Here is a 20723-nt window from a genome sequence, read left to right as displayed (position 1 = left end):
AAAGAATGTTGTAGGGATTTGTGTTTCCAAAAAGAACCCATGCACCTGTTGATGTATTTTCCAGGCCCTTGAATGATAACAATTTATGAGGCTATTAATACTAAGCCCAAGATTTATCAGATGTGCTGTTTGTCTTATGGCCAACATAGCCTCATAAAATTTGGGTTGCATTGATTTAAAATGGAGCATTCTGCTATTGGAATTATTCAGAGCATTTAAATCGGTTAATCCTACAAGAACGGTGCATTTAGCCTGCCTATTAGGGAGAGTCTATAGGGATTCCTACCAGTTGCAGAGCCAGGCTGGAGAGGACGGTCCATGGCTGGGTGAGGTAAAATGGAGGAAGCAGGGGAAGAATGAGTCCTGGAGACATGATGATGTTTTTCTAATCCATCCATGCCAACCACAGCCAGCTGAGCTTGGCAGACCGAGAACGCACGTGTGTGCTGGGGCTCCAGGAAGGGCTGTTGCCAAGAAAAGAGCACAGTAGAAAGAAACATGAGACAGGGGTCGAGGGAGACACTGAGAGCAACATGTCAACAAATTAAGTTCATCAGGTCAGAGACATAATAAACGGTGTGAAGGAAAAAGAAAAAAAAGAGAGAGAGAGAGAGAGAGAGAAAGGGAGAGAAAAAACAAGATCCAGTCAATAAATCCATTCAACAGATGTTTTCACACTGCAGCCAGGGCCTGTCTGCCCTGCTAAGGAGGAGGTGATGGCAGGAGGCCTGTCAGTTTGAACTGATTGAAAGAAACATACCTTTAACCTCAAGAGTAACATTGACTTTGACTCATTTCCTACCTTGATACCAACGTTATGAATACAGCCCCAGAACTGTTGCAACACAAAGCGGGAGTACAATTCAGCTGCTTTCAAACTGCCAAGGAGGCTCAGTTCTAAAAATTCTATCCTGAATTAATTTTAGTAATATTGTTAAAGAAATTTATGGGCACCTCTAAAATGTACCAATCAACAGTTATATTTTGACACCTTTCAGTTTTCATAAAATGGTGTAGAACAATGAATGTTTCATGATTTCTTTGCTATAATCTCAATATGATAAAATCATTTGTTTCTTTTATAGAATATTAACTATATTCTCAGTGATTTAACAATGTTGTTATTTTTCATACTTCTCATGTTATTGAATAAAAGAACCACAGTTTGGAAGCTTCTGGAAGATTCACTAAATCTATTCTTCTGTTTCCAAGAAAGACAATCTCTAAAACACAGATAGGCAGCTAATGTAATCATCAGTACTACCCAGTGAATATTTTCTGTCTTCAACATCAGGGAATTCATAATCTTTATGTTGTGTTCTTTCAAGAACATGGAAAATAGCTGAACAGTGTTACAAAACATGATGATCACATGCCATTGATAAGGAAACTGATGCTAAAAGGGTTAATAAAGTCTTTTAAGTTATAAGCCTAACTCTTATAGATATAAAAATGTGCATGCTCTTCTGCTTTAATATACCTTGCTAGCATTTACTCTTTCAAGACTTGAAGCGGGATACAAAATCAACACACAAAAATCAGTAGCATTTCTATACTCCAACAGTGAGGATGAAGAAAAACAAATCAAGAAAGCTAGCCCATTTACAATAGCCACCAAAAAAAAAATAAAATAGGAATAAAGTTAACCAAAGATGTGAAAAATCTCTACATAGAGAACTACAGACCACTGTTGAGAGAAATTAAAGAGGACACGAGAAGATGGAAAAGTATCCCATGCTCTTGAATTGGAAGAATTAACATTGTGAAAATGTTCATATTACCCAAAGTGATCTAGAGATTCAATGCAATCCCATCAAAATTCCAATAACGTTTTTCTCTGAAATGGATAAAAAAAAACTATCCAGACATTTATATGGAATAACAAAAGGCCACAAATAGCCAAAGCAATCCTGAGCAAAAAAGAAAGCTGGAGGCATAACAATACCTGACTTTAAACTATACTACAAAGCTATAATAACCCAAACAGCATGGTACTGGCATAAAAACAGACACACGGATCAATGGAATAGAATAGAGAACCCAGAAATCAACCCATACACCTACAGCCATCTGATCTTTGACAAAGGTACCAAGTCTCTACACTGGGGAAGAGACTGCCTCTTCAGCAAATGGTGTTGCAAAACTTGGATATTCATATGTAGGAGAATGAGACTAGACCCATACCTCTCACCATAAACCAAAATCAACTCAAAATGGATTAAAGAATTAAATATACATCCTGAAACAAAAAAACTCCTAAATAAAGAAAACATAAGGGACACACTCCAGGGAGTAGGATTGGGTACAGACTTCATGAATATAACCCCCAAAGCACAAGAAACCAAAGGAAAGATGAACAATGGGATTATTTCAAACTAAAAAGCTTCTGCACAGCAAAAGAAACAATCAAAAGAGTGAAAAGACAACCAACAGAGTGGTAAAAAATATTTGCAAAATATACACCTGACAAAGGATTAATATCCAGAACATACAAGTAACTCAAACAACTTTACAGCAAAAAAACAAATAACACAATTAAAAAAATGGGCAAAGGAGCTGAATAGGTATTTCTCAAAGGAAGATATACGAATGGCCAACAGACACATGAAAAAATGCTCAACATCACTCAGCATTCAGGAAATGTAAATCAAAACCACTTTGAGATACCATATCACTCCAGTTAGGATGGCTAATATCCAAGAGACAGAATGATAAGTGCTGATGATGTTGTGGAGAAAAATGAACTCTCATACACTGTTGGTGGGACTGCAAAATGGTGCAGCCTTTATGGAAAATGGTATGATAGATCTACCATATGACCCAGCTATTCCACTGCTGGGAATATACCCAGAGGAAGGGAAATTATCATGTCAAAGGTATACATGTACTCCAATTTTTATTGCAGTGCTATTTACAATAGCCAAGAGTTGGACCCAGCCAAAATGTCCATCATAAGATGAGTGGATGAGGAAACTGTGGTATATCTACACAATGGAATTCTACTCGGCTATAAAAAAGAATGAAATACTACCATTCACAACAACATGGATGGACTTAGAATAAATTATATTAAGTGAAACAAGTCAAGCATAGAAAGGGAAATACCACATGTTCTCACTTATTTATGGGAGCTATAAATAAATAAATATACAAACAAATGGTGTCAGGGGAAGAAGACACAACAATCACAACAATTCCTTGAACTTAAGACAAGTGAACAGATATGATGTAGATGGAGGGGGGATGGGAGAGAGGGAGGGGGGAAGAGCAATGGGTAAAGGGACATGAAAATCAACTAGAATGTCTATTGAGAAGTTAAAATAAAATAAAGACTTGATTCAAACATCACCTCTCCTTAATGGGGTCTTGCCTTCACCTTCCAATTAGGTTGGGTGTTCCACTGGCAACCAGCATATGCCATTATATGTCATGCTTATGTTGTTTTTCTGGCACAAGATTTGGTACATTCTATGTATACAAATTGTTCACTTAGTGAGAAAGTTAACAAACCTACATATAACACAACTGTACTCAATGCACATTATGTGGTTATTATGTAATTCTAGCTTTCTCTGTATATTATATGAATTAATGCTACATATAAACATAACTTATGATTATGAATATACAGTGGCCTCTCAATATCCACAGGAAATCGGTCCAGGACTCCTGCAGATACCAAAATTCATAGATGCTCAAGTCCCTGATATAAAAAGGTGTTGTGTTTGCATATAACCTATACACAGCTTCCTGTATACTTTAGAAGCCCTTTATTTATAATACCTAATCCTTGTAAGTACTATGTAAAACATTGTTATACTGTATTTTTCCTTGCATTATTTTTATTCTTGTATTATTTTTATTTATTTATTTATTTTCCCTTATATTTTTGATCCATGGTTGGTTGAATCTTTGTATGTGGAACCTGCGTATAGAGACGTCTGACCATATATTTAGTTACAGACCATACAGAGAGATTCCCCAATTTAGGAAAAAAAATAAGAATCATTTAAAATTAACTTTAAAATAGGTTATAGGTTAATGTATATGTTTTCACTTCTGTTTTGCTCTGCATAATAATCAAACCAACAATTAGTTGGAGACATTTCTCACATACTCAGGCTTTGGGCATTTGCTTTGATGGTTGGAATGGCTTGGTCAATGGTCTAGTTCTAGTTATAATAGTTTTATCACTTTTACAAGAGTCTAACTCTCTTGTTTTCTTGAGTTGTCTCCATATTCAATGCCCTGAGGATATTGCAGTAAAACTGACATAGTCTCTCCTCTTATGGCACTTACAATCCTGGGGAATACAAATAAAGTCGTTCCACGGTGTCCGCAGAGGATTGGGTCCAGGACCCCATGAAGACACCAAAATCCTTGGGCCGAGCCTGTGGTGCACTCGGGAGAGTGCGGCGCTGGGAACGCAGCAGAGCGACGCTCCCGCCGCGGTTTTGGATCCTATATAGGAATGGCCGGTGCACTCATTGGCTGAGTACCGGTCACGAAAAAGACAAAAAAAAAAAAAAAAAAATCCTCTGATGCTCAAGTCCCTTATATGAAACTGTGCAGTATTTGCACACAACCTACACACATCCTGTTGTATACCTTAAGAATCCTTTTAAGTTAACTTAAAATTAATTAAAAATTAATTTAAAATCTTATTCTCATCTCTGGATTACTTATAATACCTAATGCAATGTAAATCCTATATAAACAGTTGTCATACTGTATTATTTAGGGAATGATGACAAGCAGAAAAGTCTGTACATGTTCAAGACAGATGCAACCATCCATTTTTTGTTTTGAGTATTTTCCATCTGCAGTTGGTTGAATGTACAGATATGGAACCTGCAGATATAGAACCCACAGATATGGAGGGCCAACTGTATATACAGTAATTACAACTTGGGTGGTTTGCTATTGGGGAAAGGAAGCTTTTCTGCATATGATCTAAAAGTCATGGGTAAATTTTTACCTGAATATCTGCAATATCTCTTCTCTTTCTTCTTTCTGTAATCTCTTTAATTCTCATCTAAACCAATGCAAAATGCTCCTAATTGATCACCCTACTTCTAATACCAACCAATCTTACTCCTTCCTGTAAGAATTCTCTTCCTAAATGCTGCTGCAAGCAGGAATTTGACACAAAAGTCTCTGAAGGTCAATCCAAGTTTATAGAAGTCAGCCTGTCATTTGTACTCTCTTTTGCATGAGACCATTCTACTTATTGTCTTAGATCTTCTATTCCTTTTCTAGGTTCTAGTCAAAATGCTATCTACTGTACAACAAATGTCATCCTCAGGTCTGTGTTATGACTTTCACAGGCCCTGGACACTTTTATCTTATCAGACCCTTCCTTCATAAAAAAATATTTAAATTTACATTGAACTCATTATTATATATTTATTATTATTATATTCATTTTTTCTTCTGATTAAAAAATTAAAATTTAAAATATTTTGTGGCCCCCCTAAAAGTGTCTTGGTTTCTGAACACTGTGCTGTGTCTAATGGATACATTGACCCTGACTATTCCCACTTCTACAAGTCTGTCGTTTCTATATCACCCCTTTACATGTGCCTGTGAAACTCCACATTCAGCATTCAAACACATTCCCTAAGGTCCATTTCAAGTTTTACACAGAGCCTTTTTGAGCACTCACAGTAAATGTGCTTTCCCCTTCCACTACATCCCCATCACTTTTAGTTTTTTCTTTCCTTTTCCCTGCCATAGTCTTTTACGTATTAGAGCTACTTTAGCCCAATTAAAGAGTCATGACATGGGCTGAAGTTCTCACTTTCTCCTGCAGCTTCTTGATTACCCGTGAATCTTCAAGGATAACTCCTTAGTACAAAATTTTCCCCTTTTTGGGAATAGCCACAAATAAAGTAATGGGATATGAGAGGTCATGTCCTTACATGACCCTGTTTGTTCACAAGGAATAGCTATTTCTTTGCCAGCATGTTGAGCCTTTTTATCTTTATTATCTAATGAAGAGACAGATACTAAATACTTATAATATAATTATAAATATGAGTGCTGTATAGGAAAAATTAAGAATGCTACGAAAAACTGTAAAGAAGAACCTGATGAAGAGGTTCAGAAGACTTTCCTCTAAGAAAATGATATTTAATTTGAAATGTGAAGAATAACTTGCAATTAGCAAGGTGAAGAGTAGGGGGAAGCTCTAGGTACATTTTTATGTATGTGCATGCACGTGTGTGTGTGTGTGTGTGATCTTTTTTTTTATAATATTGAAAACATTTTTAACCAGGAACTAGATATAATTCATCTGTTAACTTATTTTCTGCTGCATTTTATATCTTTTCCTATGCTTTCTAGAAGCTAAATAATTATTTGTGCAATAAGAATATGCAATAGATATTTGGAGGATAACTGCCATTTTTTTTCCCAATAATGTAACCATGTTTTAGATGACAGGGGTTACTAAATATTTTATCTGTTAATGACTAGTTTAATACTTTAATGACTCCATGTAAATTACATTACCTATCACCTTCCTTTTTTTTAAGTAGTGCATATCTATTTCTTTACTTGGGCATCACAGAAACTCTGTAAGATAATAGAGTAACAATTTATTAACTCATAAGCATGATATAAATGTTACATCTTAATACAAACTTTATAATCTGGAAATCCTACTTATCCAGTGTTTACAATTAGGAATATGGCAACATATATAAGAGAAATTTATTCATCCAATAGTAGTTATTTATTCATCACACAAAAGTTTTCTTCCAATATCTATTGTGCAAGCAAAAGGCAACAGAGCCTGTGCTGGGTAGGACAGACAGCAAAGTGAATTAAATATAGCTCTGATCTTGTGGGTTGACATCTAAAATTTAAGCACATTATACTAAGTAAATTCCATGGGGATATAAGCTTTGCCTATTATTTATTCTCATGCCTACATTTCCCATGCTGTGTTTCACACATAGCAGGTGTTAATAAATACATGTTGAATAAATAAATGAATAAAAAGATATATAGTTATCCTTAAGATCTCATCATAAGGATAAGATTAAAAAAAAGAAAACATATTATAAGCAATCGAAACACAAAAGAATCAAGGAGGAGATGAGAAAAATATGAGAAATAGAATCTAGACAAAACAATCAGCAAAGAACAATACCCTGAAATTAGTTGGTGTTGGAGCCAAGAGATAAAAGAAAAGTTCTGGTGATTTGAGGATTATTTTTCCTTTGTACTTTTATGTAGTTTCCAAGTTTTCTGTATATCACCTACATTAAAACTTTAATTAAGTAAAGTGTTAAATGTATTTAAACTAAACAGTTGAAACTTTCAAACACTTCATTAGGACAGATTCATAATCGTTGGACCCAAGAACAGTCATGGGTCAAATATTTTTGAACTTTCTTCCAAAATAGGACTATAAAAGAGAGAAAAGTTTAATCACTTTCAAAGAGTTGACAGGAATTATGCACTTTTACAAATGATGTGTGGCTTTTAATATGTATAGGGAGAGTTATGACAATCTGGCAAGCAACACATTATGGTACATATTAGTCACCAGTTTTATTTCCGATGGGTATCCCTCCTCATCAATAAAATACAGCCTTCTTTAGGTTCAAAACTGAGATTACATTTTTCTGTTGTATCTGGAATTTATTAAAGTGTTTCATTAAACCTTTTTTTTTTTCTATTAACAATTTTAATGAAAGAATTTTATCCGTGGTTATTTTTCATACTTCTAAGTATGAGACTGCATGTTTCTTTCTTGTCTAATTAGTAAATTAAAATGTCAAACAGTTCAGAACTTATTATTAAAAATTGGATGGATACCCAAATTAACATTTTATTTACTGAGCACCATTGGAAAATGTGCCATGCCCCTTAAGTGAATAATAAACATGCTCCCTTCCCCACAAAAAAGCATTTTTGACTAAAATATCTTTTAAATATGCGATGTTGAGACTATTTCTTACACATATATTAGTTCGATCTTTTTTCAGGTGATTTATTTGGGGACTTTGTTTTGATTGCTTACTTTGTGAAACTGTCTTTCAAGATAATTCTCCCAGCTTACTGAGATGGGTAAGACAATTTTTTCGTATATGGAGTGGTCTAAGGCCACTGTGCCTGAACATCATGTCCCCTCCCATGGATAAAAGCTGCCAAACTACTTTCATGGTTGAGGAATTATGACCCTGTTCTACAAATTCCTCAATATTGCCTAGTGCTATTAAGGCCCCCACCTTTCTAAGTCATGGGGGGTGGGATTGCTATCTATTTAAAAGGAGTTCAGGATAGTTATTGAAGGTTTTTGTATGACAAGCACAACGTTTTTGCTTTGAATAAACTATTTATTTGGGGATGGCTTGCTAATGGAGATTATGAGGCGATAACAACCCTGGGATAAAGAGATTACATGGTTCTATTTTTTTAAGTAACAGTGATTTCTGTTTTTGTTTCTGTTTTGTTTGTTTGCTTGTTTTGTTTTCTTGTTGCCATTGCTTAGAGACTTATTTTATGGTTCTGGGTATTTACTTTGTTGTGGATGGTTACATTTGCTTCCAGACATGTGGGTGGTCACTCCTGGGCTACAATCAATATCATTATGCAACTTTAGCAAGAGCAAATAACAGAACTCATAAATCATAATGTTTAATCTGTGAAATCATCAGGATTATTTGAACTGGTTTCATAAAATATGAGACCTAAAAATAAAAGAAAAAAAAACTCATGGGAAAATAATTAGGAAAAAAAAACTAGGTTTCCATTTAAAATTCTATTTTGAAAGCCATTTCTACAAATAATATATCCCTCCTTGTTTGGTGTTAAGAGTAAATTGAATTTTCTTTTTGGTTCACAGTTTTTGAATTTCAGAAGCCTTGCTTTTACAAAAAAAGAAAAATTAGAATTGTAAATATCCCTGGAGATTATCCAGGGGCATGGGAATTTACAGATTTAAAGTCTTTGTATTATTCAGGATGGGTGTAGAAATATTGGTTAATTTTAGACTCGTGAAGCTAAACGTGCATGTTAATAATTAAGAGTAGCTATTAAATAAATAGAAATAATGTGTATAAGTCTAAAGTAGAAAAAAAAATTTAAAAAGAAGCAGAACCAAGAAACAATCAATCTAAAAATAAATGGAGAAAAAATGAAGCATTGAAAAAGCTGAGCAAATTTAAATCACAAAATAAGATGAAAGAAACAAATCCCCATGTATCACTAAACACAGTTGACATGAATGTACTCAATTTACGACATAAAAGACAGAGACAATCAAATTGAAATCAGAATTTTAAAGGCTATATTCTTTGGCAGAGCAAGATTAAATTTAAAAATTCTATGAATAAATATAAGACAAATACTAACACAATAAAAGAAACAAAATCCTTGTGCAGACATATAAAAAAATCAGACAAAATAGACTTTAGGGAAAAAAAAATAGTGACAATATTTTTAGAGTACCTATAAAATAATACAAATGTCCTCTTAAAAAAATATAAACTTGTAGATACCTAGTATCATAATCTCAAAATATAAAAAACATAAATTGGCAGAACTATAAATAAAAACTAAAAATCCACACCACTTAACCCAGGGGACTTATTACCTCATAATCTCCACTAGCAAGTGTTTCCAACAAATTTGTAACAAAAATGACTGAGATCCTAGAAGATTTAAATAGCACAGTTCATTAGGTTGAAGATATATTGAACTTTGCAGACAATAAACATATTTCTTCAAAATTGAATTATAAAATAATTATGAAATAGAACACTACATTAAGGCAAGTTTCAACAAACTTTAAAAAAGTGATTTCTACCATGATTGCTATTCATCCTTTAAAAGGAAGGAAATTCTGACACATGCTACAATATGGATGAACCCTGAAGACATTATGCTAAGTGAAATAAGCCAGTCAAAAAAGACAAGTACTGTAGGATTTCAGTTATATGAGATACTTGGACAAATTGAATTCACAGAGACAGCAAGTATAATGGTGTTTATGGGGTGGGAGGAGGAAAGAATGAGGAGACAGTGTTTAATAGGCTCAGAGTTTCAATTTGGAAAGATTTAAAAAGTTCTGGAGATGGATGGTGGTCATGGTTGCACAACAATGTGAATACTTAATGCCATTGAACATATGCTTACATGTGGTTAAAATAGTAAAATTCATATCATGTATATTTTACAAAACAGAAAGAGGATTTATTATCATACAGATAATAATACATGATACTACAATGAACACATTATCGTTAGAGAAATCCATTATAAAAAAGATAGCCAAATGTCTGAAAATTTAAAAACACACACTTACATAACTCAAATACCAAATAAAATATCATAATATAAATGATTAGAATCAAAAAATGATAAAAAGTAATGTATTTGAAAACTGGAAGGATGCTGCTATAATTGTGGATTATGTATGTGTCCTTAAATACATCTTTTGAAATGAGAAAGGCCAAATATTAATAAACTAAGCATAAAATTATGAAATAAAATTTTAAATATATTTTTATAGAAATATTCAAAATTATATGAGTAAAGACAGGAAAAATATCATAAAAACTTGTATGGATAAAATCTAAAACTTTATCAAGAAACATTAAAGTGGATCTAAGTAGATGAAAAGATACACTATTTCTGTGATAGAAAAACTCAATAGCTACTTGTTTTTCTATGTTGACTTTGTATCCTGCAACTTTACTGAATTGATCAGTTCAAAGAGTTTTTTGGTGGAGTCTTTAGATTTTTCTCTGTATAAGATCGTGTCATCTGCAAACAGGGAAAATCTGACTTCTTTTCCAGTTTGGATGCCCTTTATTTCCATGTCTTTCCTAATTGCTCTGACTAGGATTTCCAGTACTACATGGAATGAGTAATGAAAGTGTGCATTCTTATTGTGTTTCTGTTCTTAGAGGAAAAATGTTCAGTATGATGTCAGCTATGGGTTTGTCATTTATGGCCTTTATTGTGTTGTGGTACTTTCTTTCTCTACCTAATCTGTTGAAAGTTTTTAATCATGAAGAAATGTTGAATTTTATCAAATGCTTTTTCTGCATCTATTAAGATGATTACATGGTTTTTATCCTTCATTTTGTTGCATCTACACCCAACTGATTTTTGACAAAGGCACCAAAAATATACCCTGGGGAAAAGACAACCTCTTCAATTAATGATTTTGGGAAATCTGGATCTCCACGTGCCAAATACTGAAGTTAGACCCCTGTCTCTCACCTTATATCAAAATCAACTCAAAATGGATAAGGCCTAAATTTGAGACCTGAAACTATGAAACTACTAGGAGAAAACAGGGGAAACGCTATATGATATTGAACTGGGTAGTGCTTTTTTTGAACAAGGCTACAAAGGCACAGGCAACTAAAGTAAAAATAGACAAATGGGACTATACCAGACTAAAAGATTCTACACAGCAAAGGAAACAATCAACGAAGTGAAGAGACAATCTACAGAATGGGAGAAAGTGTTTGCAAACTACACATCTGACAAGGAGATAATATCAAGAGTATATGTGGAACTCAAACAATTCAACAGCAAAAAAGCCCAAAAACAAATAACCCAATTAAAAAATGGGCAAAGGACCTGAACAGACATTTCTTAAAATAAGACATACACATGGCCAACAAACACATGAAAAAATACTCAACATCACTAATCATCAGAGAAATGCAAATTAAAACCACAATGAGATTTTATCGCACTCCAGTTAGAATGACTATTATCAAAAAGACAAAAAATAACAAATGCTGGCAAAGATGCAGAGAATATATTGTTGGTGGGAATGTAAATTAATACAGCCACTATGGAAAACAGTATGGAGGTTCCTCAACAAACTAAAAATAGAGCTACCACACGATCCAGCAATCCCACTGCTAGGTATATACCCAAAGAAGATGAAATCAGTATATCGGAGAGACACCTGCACTTCCATGTTCATTGTGACACTATTCACAATTTAAAAAGTGAAATTCTGTCATTTAGAGCAACATTAATGGAACTGGAGACCATCATGTTAAGTGAAATAAGCCAGGCACAGAAAGACAATTACCATATAATCTCAATCATATGTAAAAATCAAAAAATAATTACCAGAGGCCAGGAAGGGAAGGAAGGGTATGGGAGGAAGTAGATTAATGGGTACAAAGCTACAGGTAGGTAGGAAGAATAAGTTCTGGTGTTCTAGGGTGACTAGTGCTAATAATACTGTACTGTACCTTTCTAAATAGCTAGAAAAGAACATCTAGACTGTAATCACCACAAAGAAAAAATAAATGTTCCGAGGATGCATATACTACCTACCCCAAGTGAACCATTGTACAATATATGCATGTACTGAAACAGCACACTATACCCAGCAAATATGTAAAATTAATTTTTTTAAAGAAACTATGCTGTAGTAAAGAAAATAAAAATAATTATTTTCAACTTTTTAAAGACACGTTAAAGTAGATCTAGGGAAAGATACGCTATATTCTGTGATAGAACAACTCAATATCATAAAGATACCAGTTAAGAGAAAAAAAAAAAGAAAGGGAGAAAAAATAAAAATAGATGAGAAAATAACATAAAATGTATGGAAATACATTGTTTTTTCTAAGTTTCAGTATCATAATTCACTGTTAGGTCATATATTCATAAGATGTCCATTAATTTGTGTCAATTGTTCAATAATTTCATTGATAGATAAATGAACACAATATTATATACAATTAAGTTATCTTGTCTTTAGAATTTCAACATATCATAAAATTCATCTCCATACCAAAACTATTAATAATAATGAAGGGACTGAGAAATTAGTGAAGAAGGATATAACTGGGGAATTTAAAATGAGTATTTGCAACAGATGAAAAAAACAAATTAAAATGTGCAATCTTTAAGAAAATAGTACAAGCCAATAGATATAAGCCAATCTTTTGCGGTACAGAAAAAGCAGCAAAGTTCTACTCATATTTAATTTTTAAATAAAATTACAAGAAAGCAAATAAACTAGATTAATATTTGATATATAGATAGACGCTAGCTTTTATACTCAGTTCCTGCATAAGGGTCACATAGCACAAACCCTATGGTGATATATATATATACTAAGGTAGGAAGGGGAGTCCAATTTCAAAACTTACTATACAACTACAGTAATTAAAACAGTGTGGTCCTTGCATAAGGATAGACATGAAGATTAATGGGATTGAATTCAGATTCCAGAAATAAATCCTTACACAATGATCAATTGATTTCCCACAAAAGGTGCCAAGACAATTAAATGGAGCAAAGGATTTCTTAAATTCGTCTCCCATTAAAGAGTCTTCAACAAATGGAACTGAGACAACTGCATAACCACCAATGCATTTCTGCAAAAGAATAAAATTGAACCCTTTCTTCCATATACAAAATTAACTACAAATGGATCATAAAACTTAATGTAAGATCTAAAACAACAGGACTCTCAGAAGACATATTGGAGTAAGTCTGCTTAGATATAAGACCAAAAGCACGAGTAACCAATAGATAAATGGGACTGCATCAAAGCTAAAAACGTCTGTGTTTCAAAGGACATCATCAAGTAAGTGAAAAGATAACCCACAATTCAGATCAAATATTTGCAAAACATATATCTGGTAAGAGACTTGTACCCAGAATATGTAAAGAATTCTTACAACTCAATAATCAATCTCAATAATCAATACCAAAAAGGCAACCCAATTTAAAAATGGGCAGCAAAGTTTCTGAATAGACATTTCTCTAAAAACAAAGCACATAAAAAGATGCCCAACATTATTAGCCATCAGGGATTTGCAAATCAAAACCAAAATGAGATACAACTTCACACACTCAAATGGTTTATTATAAAAAAGACACATAACAGCAAATGTTGGGGAAGATGTGAAGAAACTGGAATTTTAATACACTGTTGGTGAGAATGTATAACGGTGCAGCCACTTTGGAACAGTTTGTGGTTTTTCAAATAGTTAAACATATAGTTACCAAATGACTCACCAATTTCAATAGTATGTATTTACCTAAGAAAAATGAAATACACTTCCACACAAAAACTTGCACATGAGTGTTCATAGCAGCACTATTCATGACAGCCCAAAGCAGTAACAACCCAAATGTCCATCCATTGATGAATGGATAAATAAAATAAGGTTTATACACACCATGGCATATTATCCAGCTGTAATAAGAAATGAAGCACTGATACATCCTGCAACATAGATGAACCCTGAAAACATGCTAAGTGAAAGAAGACGATCACAAAAGATCACACATTATACAATTCCATTCACATAAAATGTGCACAATAGACAAATTTATGGAGACAAAAAGTAGATTAGTGGTTGTCTAGGGCTGTGGGAAGATGAAATTACTGCTAATGGGTACAGAGTTTCTTTTGGGGGTGATGAATATTTTCTAAAATTGACTGTGGTCAATTTGTTCTAAAATTGACTGTGGTCAAGTTGTGTCATTCATTGCACAACTCTGTGACTGTACTGACTTGTACACAAATGAGTGAACTTTATAGTGTATGAGAATTATGTCTCAAAAGAGTTGCTACAAATAACATTATTTTCATCATAATACAAAAAGTTTCTATTCCACTAATTCAAAATAAAATTTATTTTAAAATAATGTTCATTTTCTTTTTATCTCACCTTTCTTACTTTCTTTTCAGTTCATATTTTGTAACATATATATTTAGGTAGTGGTACATTTATATAATTTGTAAATACATAGTTTTATATTTGTTTATGTAGCTATACAATTATATATGTGTGTACCTGCTAAAATATTTTTATTGCTTGTGATTAAAAATTTGTAAACTGACGTGTAAGAGTTGGAAGATGAAGTGCTCCTTCTGTGTTAAATAAAAATTTGTTAAGATAGAGAGTGCCTTTAACAAATATGTAAGGATGTTTGTTATTCCACCTCCCCTACAGCAATGGGCAGCATTTCTGCATTATTGTGCAAGAGTAGTGCACAGTACAGAAGCTGGATTAACAGGTTTGTGCCATCAGCAACAGAATGTGCTCACTATTTTTCCACCAACTTTCCTTCCCGTGCCAAATGGTGACCTCTTATAGCAGAGGCCAGGCTCAAGGTAGATGCAGTACTACCTCCATGTACTCACTGGTCACTTCCAGTGAGCGTACATCACTCCCTTCTTCTAAGGTTCTTCTCATTCCAAATATGTCTTTGTCTAGCATATTTTGCATGCCACCAAATGAAATGAAAAAAAAAAAAAAAACACTAAGGAGAGATAAAATTTTACATATCAGTTATCTTCATTTTCAAATCATGAAGAATCAATAAGCAAGAATACCACTCAGAAGTCAAGGCTGTGGGTAGCTGAATATTACAAAGCTTTCAGCTGAAGTATCACCAGCAAAATCACAGGAAATTGGACTCAAGAGTTACAAGTGTGCACAGTGGGAAAATGTGTGTGGTTAACCCATGATTCTAGACTGAGTCTTAGGGGTTTACTCTAAGACTGTCATTGACCTACAGTGAAGTTGAACCTATTTAACAATACTGTTCCTCAACTGGGTAGAATGTTGGTAAAAATTAGTACCTATACACAGAGTGTATAAATAGCTTCTGGTACACTTGTAAATATCCTCAGATATATGGTTCCAGGGGAAAATAAATTACTAATTTGGTTGCACTATGCATTTTTATCTGTGATGGGATGTTTGCTTTAGAAATATTTAAGATCCAGCTATGTTGGAACACTCTTGGAAAATGACCTCTTTAAACCAGTGGGAATTTTACTCCACTACAGAATACAAAAGAAACCACGTTCAAATTTTGAAATTAAATAAGTAACGAGTCCACAATGAGTAATTTCTTTCACAATAGAAAAGAAAAGAAAACAAGTTATATTTTTGCTCTCTCATTTGCTTTTCGGCTTCTACATTTTTATAATTGCCTGTAGAAAAAATGTTCAAGAGAGCAGATTGAAATTATTTTAGTTACATTACAGCCCAGAGGGAGACAAAATTGCACAATGGCCTAGACTAGCATCCTCTGTCTGGTTGGTAGCCAAGGGACAGCACGGATGAACAATAGAGCTCTGGTCTAGAAATAATAGCCTGAAGATAAAGGGGAAAAAATAAGTTTCGTTTGAATATGACGACTCTCTTGGGCATTCCTTTTATTCCTCCCCTTTGATAATTACAGTCTGGACATAAAACAAATCATAATGAGAGACATGACAGGCAATATAAATCATGGCTATTTAAGACACATGAATTGGATGGATTTATCCTGAATAGACATTCTCAGTCTAGGATGTGTGGAAGAATTCTAGTGCATATAAAACTAAAATTGTGTGCAAAATTGTATGAGAATGTACATCTGTGATTTTTCTGAAAACACAGTCCATAACCTTTATCAATGGAGTCACAAATTAAAAAATAATAATAACACGAAGCACAGCTCTAAGGAAAAAATGGAGTAAGTGGCCATAATAAAATCCCACTAATTACAACTTTTAGGTCTCTGTGTTACTATACTGGTTTTAACATTGATGGTACACCATGAATGAATTATTTTAATATCCATGGGTTCAGATCTATCACAAGGTGGGTCAAACATGTAGGATCAGAACTCTTGCAGAATCAGGCATTAATTTTTAAACCCTCTCAGCCCTAGAAAGCATCTAACTAAATTCAACATTAGGAGAATTATCTATATTTTGTCATTAGCCTCTATACACAATTGCTTGCATGCAAATTACCGAACATGTCAAACTCAAGAAAATGTTTGACTTTATCTCTTGTTTACCATTTCTCCTAAAGCATGAGTTGGTCAAAAACAAGAACTTCCAAGTCTCTTTTGTCACTGAACCAGAAGCCAATTACTGATAGCTCCCTGCTATGTTTGGCTAACAAGAAAAGAAAGAAAAAGAATATTGCTTACCCTGTATTCATTTTGCTATTTAACTACAAGTATCCTCTTAAAAAAAACCTTTTTTTCCTTTTAAAATAGACAGGTGTTTGAGGAAGCACATCACTCAACCCACAGCAGGTAAGAAACATTTTAAATAGAGTAAACACTGTCACTGTAGATTGAAGTTGAAAATTGCTGTTTCCTACACAACCAGATCTTTAACAACAATACTATGGTACACTTGCTAAGACGAATGCAACATAAAATATCTTCAAATACTTGGTTTAATTTTTTAAAGGAACACTCTCTTAAATATTTCCTCAAACTTAAAAATAAATATCAAAAATAAGGCACTTGCAATTTAAAACAATTCTGTAATTATTTCTTGACTTTGTTGGAATTAATTAATTAATTTGTTCATTCATTTAACATATTAAGAGCCTACTGGGACTTGGGCACTATGTTAGAAACTAGAATACGTAATGGTGAACAAAGCAGATACGGCCATTCCTCTGTGGAGTTTACAGCCTAGTTAGGGAGACAAATACTCGTATTCACCAAAGTTCCACACAAATAAATATAAAAGAGCAACTGAGGTAGGAGCTATGAGCTATGAAGGGGTGGACAAGGGTTCTAGTCTAACAGCAGTCAAGAAAAGCTGCTCCAAGAAAGTGATATTTGAGCCAAAAGATGAAGAATGAGAAGGTTCTAAGTTGGCAAAGAGAGGAAGAAGAATGTTCCATGTAGAGGGAACAGCATGTGCAGTCGCAGGTCAGCACGGCTATTCATAGTGAGAGGGGGCTGCTGGTTCGAGGAGAGTCTGAAGCAGTAGACCATGCAGAGGTTGAATCTTGATTCTAAGAGCAATGGCAAGAGAATAAATAATTTTAGCTTCCATGACTTTGGTCTGGGGATTGGGTATTTTGTGGGCTGATAACTAAATTGTATTTTGAAATGGTCAGTACAGTGAAATAATACCCATATTTCATGTAGGGTATGCAACTTAATTTTTATGCACCTTCCTAAGCAAATTAAATAAAGTTATTAAAAAGAGAATGGTATTCAGAAAACAAAAAACAAACAAAAACTCCCGAGTTTGTGCTCCAGCCCTACCATTTTACAAATGTGTAAATGAGGGAAAATTTATTTAAACTCTCAGAGCATCTCTATAAATGAAGAAATAATAATGTGTAGCTGACAGATATTTTCCTTTAAGAATAAGTGGTTTAGCTGCAAAAATATTAACCTTAATCAGTATCGTTAAACTTGAGTAGAACTATATATTCCTCCATATAGGATAAGGAAATTAATCATTAATAATACACCATTATTAATAACGATTTATTTTTAAAAACTCAAATTGACTCAATTAGCAAAAGATATTATAAGAGGCTGTTGTTGGGCCAGTCTTTTTTTTTAATACATGTTTATGGGGTACAGAGTTGACTATCAGTATTTGTGTACAGTGTGTGATGATCAAATCAATATTATCAGCATGTGCGTCGTTGCAAAATGTACTTACTTTTTTTTGTCCCTTACCCACTTACTTCCTATCCCCTTTCCACCTCTCCCTTTCCCACCTCTAATAACAATAGATTTGTCCTCTCCTTCTGAAAGTTCAAAGCCCTATTATGCTCTTTCTTTCTTTCTTCATTTCTTAGCTCCCATTTAAGAGTCTACTACCTCCTCTCTGGTCTCCATGGCTGAAGCACCCCTTGTTTAACCGTGTTTGCCCGCCTTGGTAACCACCTAATGCTTTTCAGTTTCCATGGTTATTTAGCTTTTATCCAGAATTATACATATGCTTATTTTTCTTATATATTATTTTATTATGTTTTGCTAAGATTTTTATATTAATAAAGCCTCTTGCATTAATGCCCTGCATAGATATCAGGATAAACAAATTCTTCTAAATCGATTGTGACGTCTCTGTTCTTTTTCAAAATTTATTTTAATGGAAAAATAATGATTGTATATATTTATGGGGTACAACATGCTGCTTTGATATAGGTATACACTGTGGAATGGCTAAATCAAGCTAATTAACACACGTGTTATCTCACATACTTATTGTTTTGTGTCTCTATTCTTATATAACTTTTAATGACTGGTTTCTGAAGTAGTCTTTGTATTTAGTCTCATGAATCAACAATTTTTATCAACTCACCTATGATGCTTATTACCAAACTATTATCCTAATGACAATATTTAAATCAATAACTTGTCCTGTAGCAACCAAAGGTGTGCAGATTCAGCTAAGTGGTCTCACTAGTTGTCATAAATTGTTCAATCTATCAATAGCCAAATTTTCCTTTATTACGCTCATGTTTCAAAAATACTCTTAGTAGTCATTGCCCAACGAATAGGCATATCAAATTCTTCATTCCTGCTATAAAACTTGCATTGCTTTAGTGTCAAGTTCAAGTTAGATTAACTTTAGCTACCTGATTTTAGCAGTGCTCATCACATGAAACAAAGAACAAATGGCTAATATAATATAATTAGACAATCCTTAGTTTTAATTTAAGGTCTTGTCTGGTATTATCCAGTTTTAGTATAACAGATTCAGTTCTAAATAGAATTAGCAGAAACAAAATAAATCTCACTAAAATAATTCCTGGCTTACACAAATAAACTCCTCATTTTAAAAGTTATTTTATCTCCCTGAAAACTAAAATATTATTATGCACATTTATGTATATGCTATTATTATGACTTGTAAAGCATCCAAAATTGAACTTACATTTTGATATAAGCCTGAAAATATGCAATAAATATGAGCAAAATATTAAAAGTGGTTATATTCAATTATCACCAGACTTAAATTTGATTTATAACATCTGATAAGGGATTAAGATACAGAATATACAAGGAACTTAAACAACTTAACAATATAAAGTCCAGTAACCTGATTTAAAAAATGGGCAAAGGAGCTAAATAGGTATTTCTAAAGGAAGATATACAAATGGCCAATAGACACATGAAAAAAATGCTCAACATCACTAAGCATCAGGAAGGAAATGCAAATCAAAACCACACTGAGATATCATCTTACCCCCGTTAGACAGGCCATTATCAAAAAGACAGAGAATAATAAATGCTGATGAGGATATGGACAAAGGGGAACACTCGTATACTGTTGGCAGAACTCTAAATTAGTGCAGCCATTATGGAAAACAGTATGTAGGTTCCTCAAACAATTACAGATAGAACTGCTATACGATCCAGCACTCCTGCTGCTGGGTATATGCCCAAAGGAATGGAAATCATCGTGTCAAAGGGATACCTGCACTCCCATGTTTATTGTAGCTCTATTTACAATAGCTAAGAGTTGGAACCAACCTAAATGTCCATCAAGGACGACTGGATAAGGAAAATGTGTTATATACACACAGTGGAACACTACTGTACCACAAAAAGAATGAAACTCTACAGCAACATGGATGATCTTAGAGAAAATTGTTAAGTGAAATAAGCCAGGCACAGAAAGAGAAGTACTGCATGTCCTCACTGTTAAGTGGGAGCTAAAAAAAAATCAAGAAAAAAAGAGAAACAAAGATACAACAATCACAATAATTCATTGAACATTAAAAGGGAGAGAACAGAAATGGGACCACCAGAGGTCGGGAGGGGAGGTAGTGACTAATTGGTAAAAGGCCACAAAATATGATTACATTGTGCAATGTTGAATAAACTAATTATCCTCATGTGAGCATCCCATGTTGCACACAGGTATGGATATTTAACAGTGTAGCCCACAGGTACGTACAACCAATTATGTTTCAATAAATAAAAAAATTAAATAT

The 20723-nt window shown here is 33.5% G+C and overlaps 1 protein-coding gene across 19 annotated transcripts in view; it reads right to left on the bottom strand.

The window, feature by feature from the left end:
• The window catches only part of HDAC9 (histone deacetylase 9), an 899944-nt gene that overhangs the window by 266680 nt on the left and 612541 nt on the right, over positions 1-20723 (bottom strand). For all 19 annotated transcript variants that reach the window (XM_063101430.1, XM_063101421.1, XM_063101428.1 and 16 more), the window contains one exon: positions 287-464. In XM_063101430.1, coding sequence (XP_062957500.1) covers positions 287-464 — 178 coding nt within the window. The remainder of the gene's footprint in view (positions 1-286; positions 465-20723) is intronic.

Source organism: Cynocephalus volans, chromosome 6, assembly GCF_027409185.1.
Source record: "Cynocephalus volans isolate mCynVol1 chromosome 6, mCynVol1.pri, whole genome shotgun sequence".
NCBI classification, from domain to species: domain Eukaryota; kingdom Metazoa; phylum Chordata; class Mammalia; order Dermoptera; family Cynocephalidae; genus Cynocephalus; species Cynocephalus volans.
Note: the sequence above shows the minus strand (reverse complement) of the source record. Positions and strands in the feature narration are given on the sequence as shown.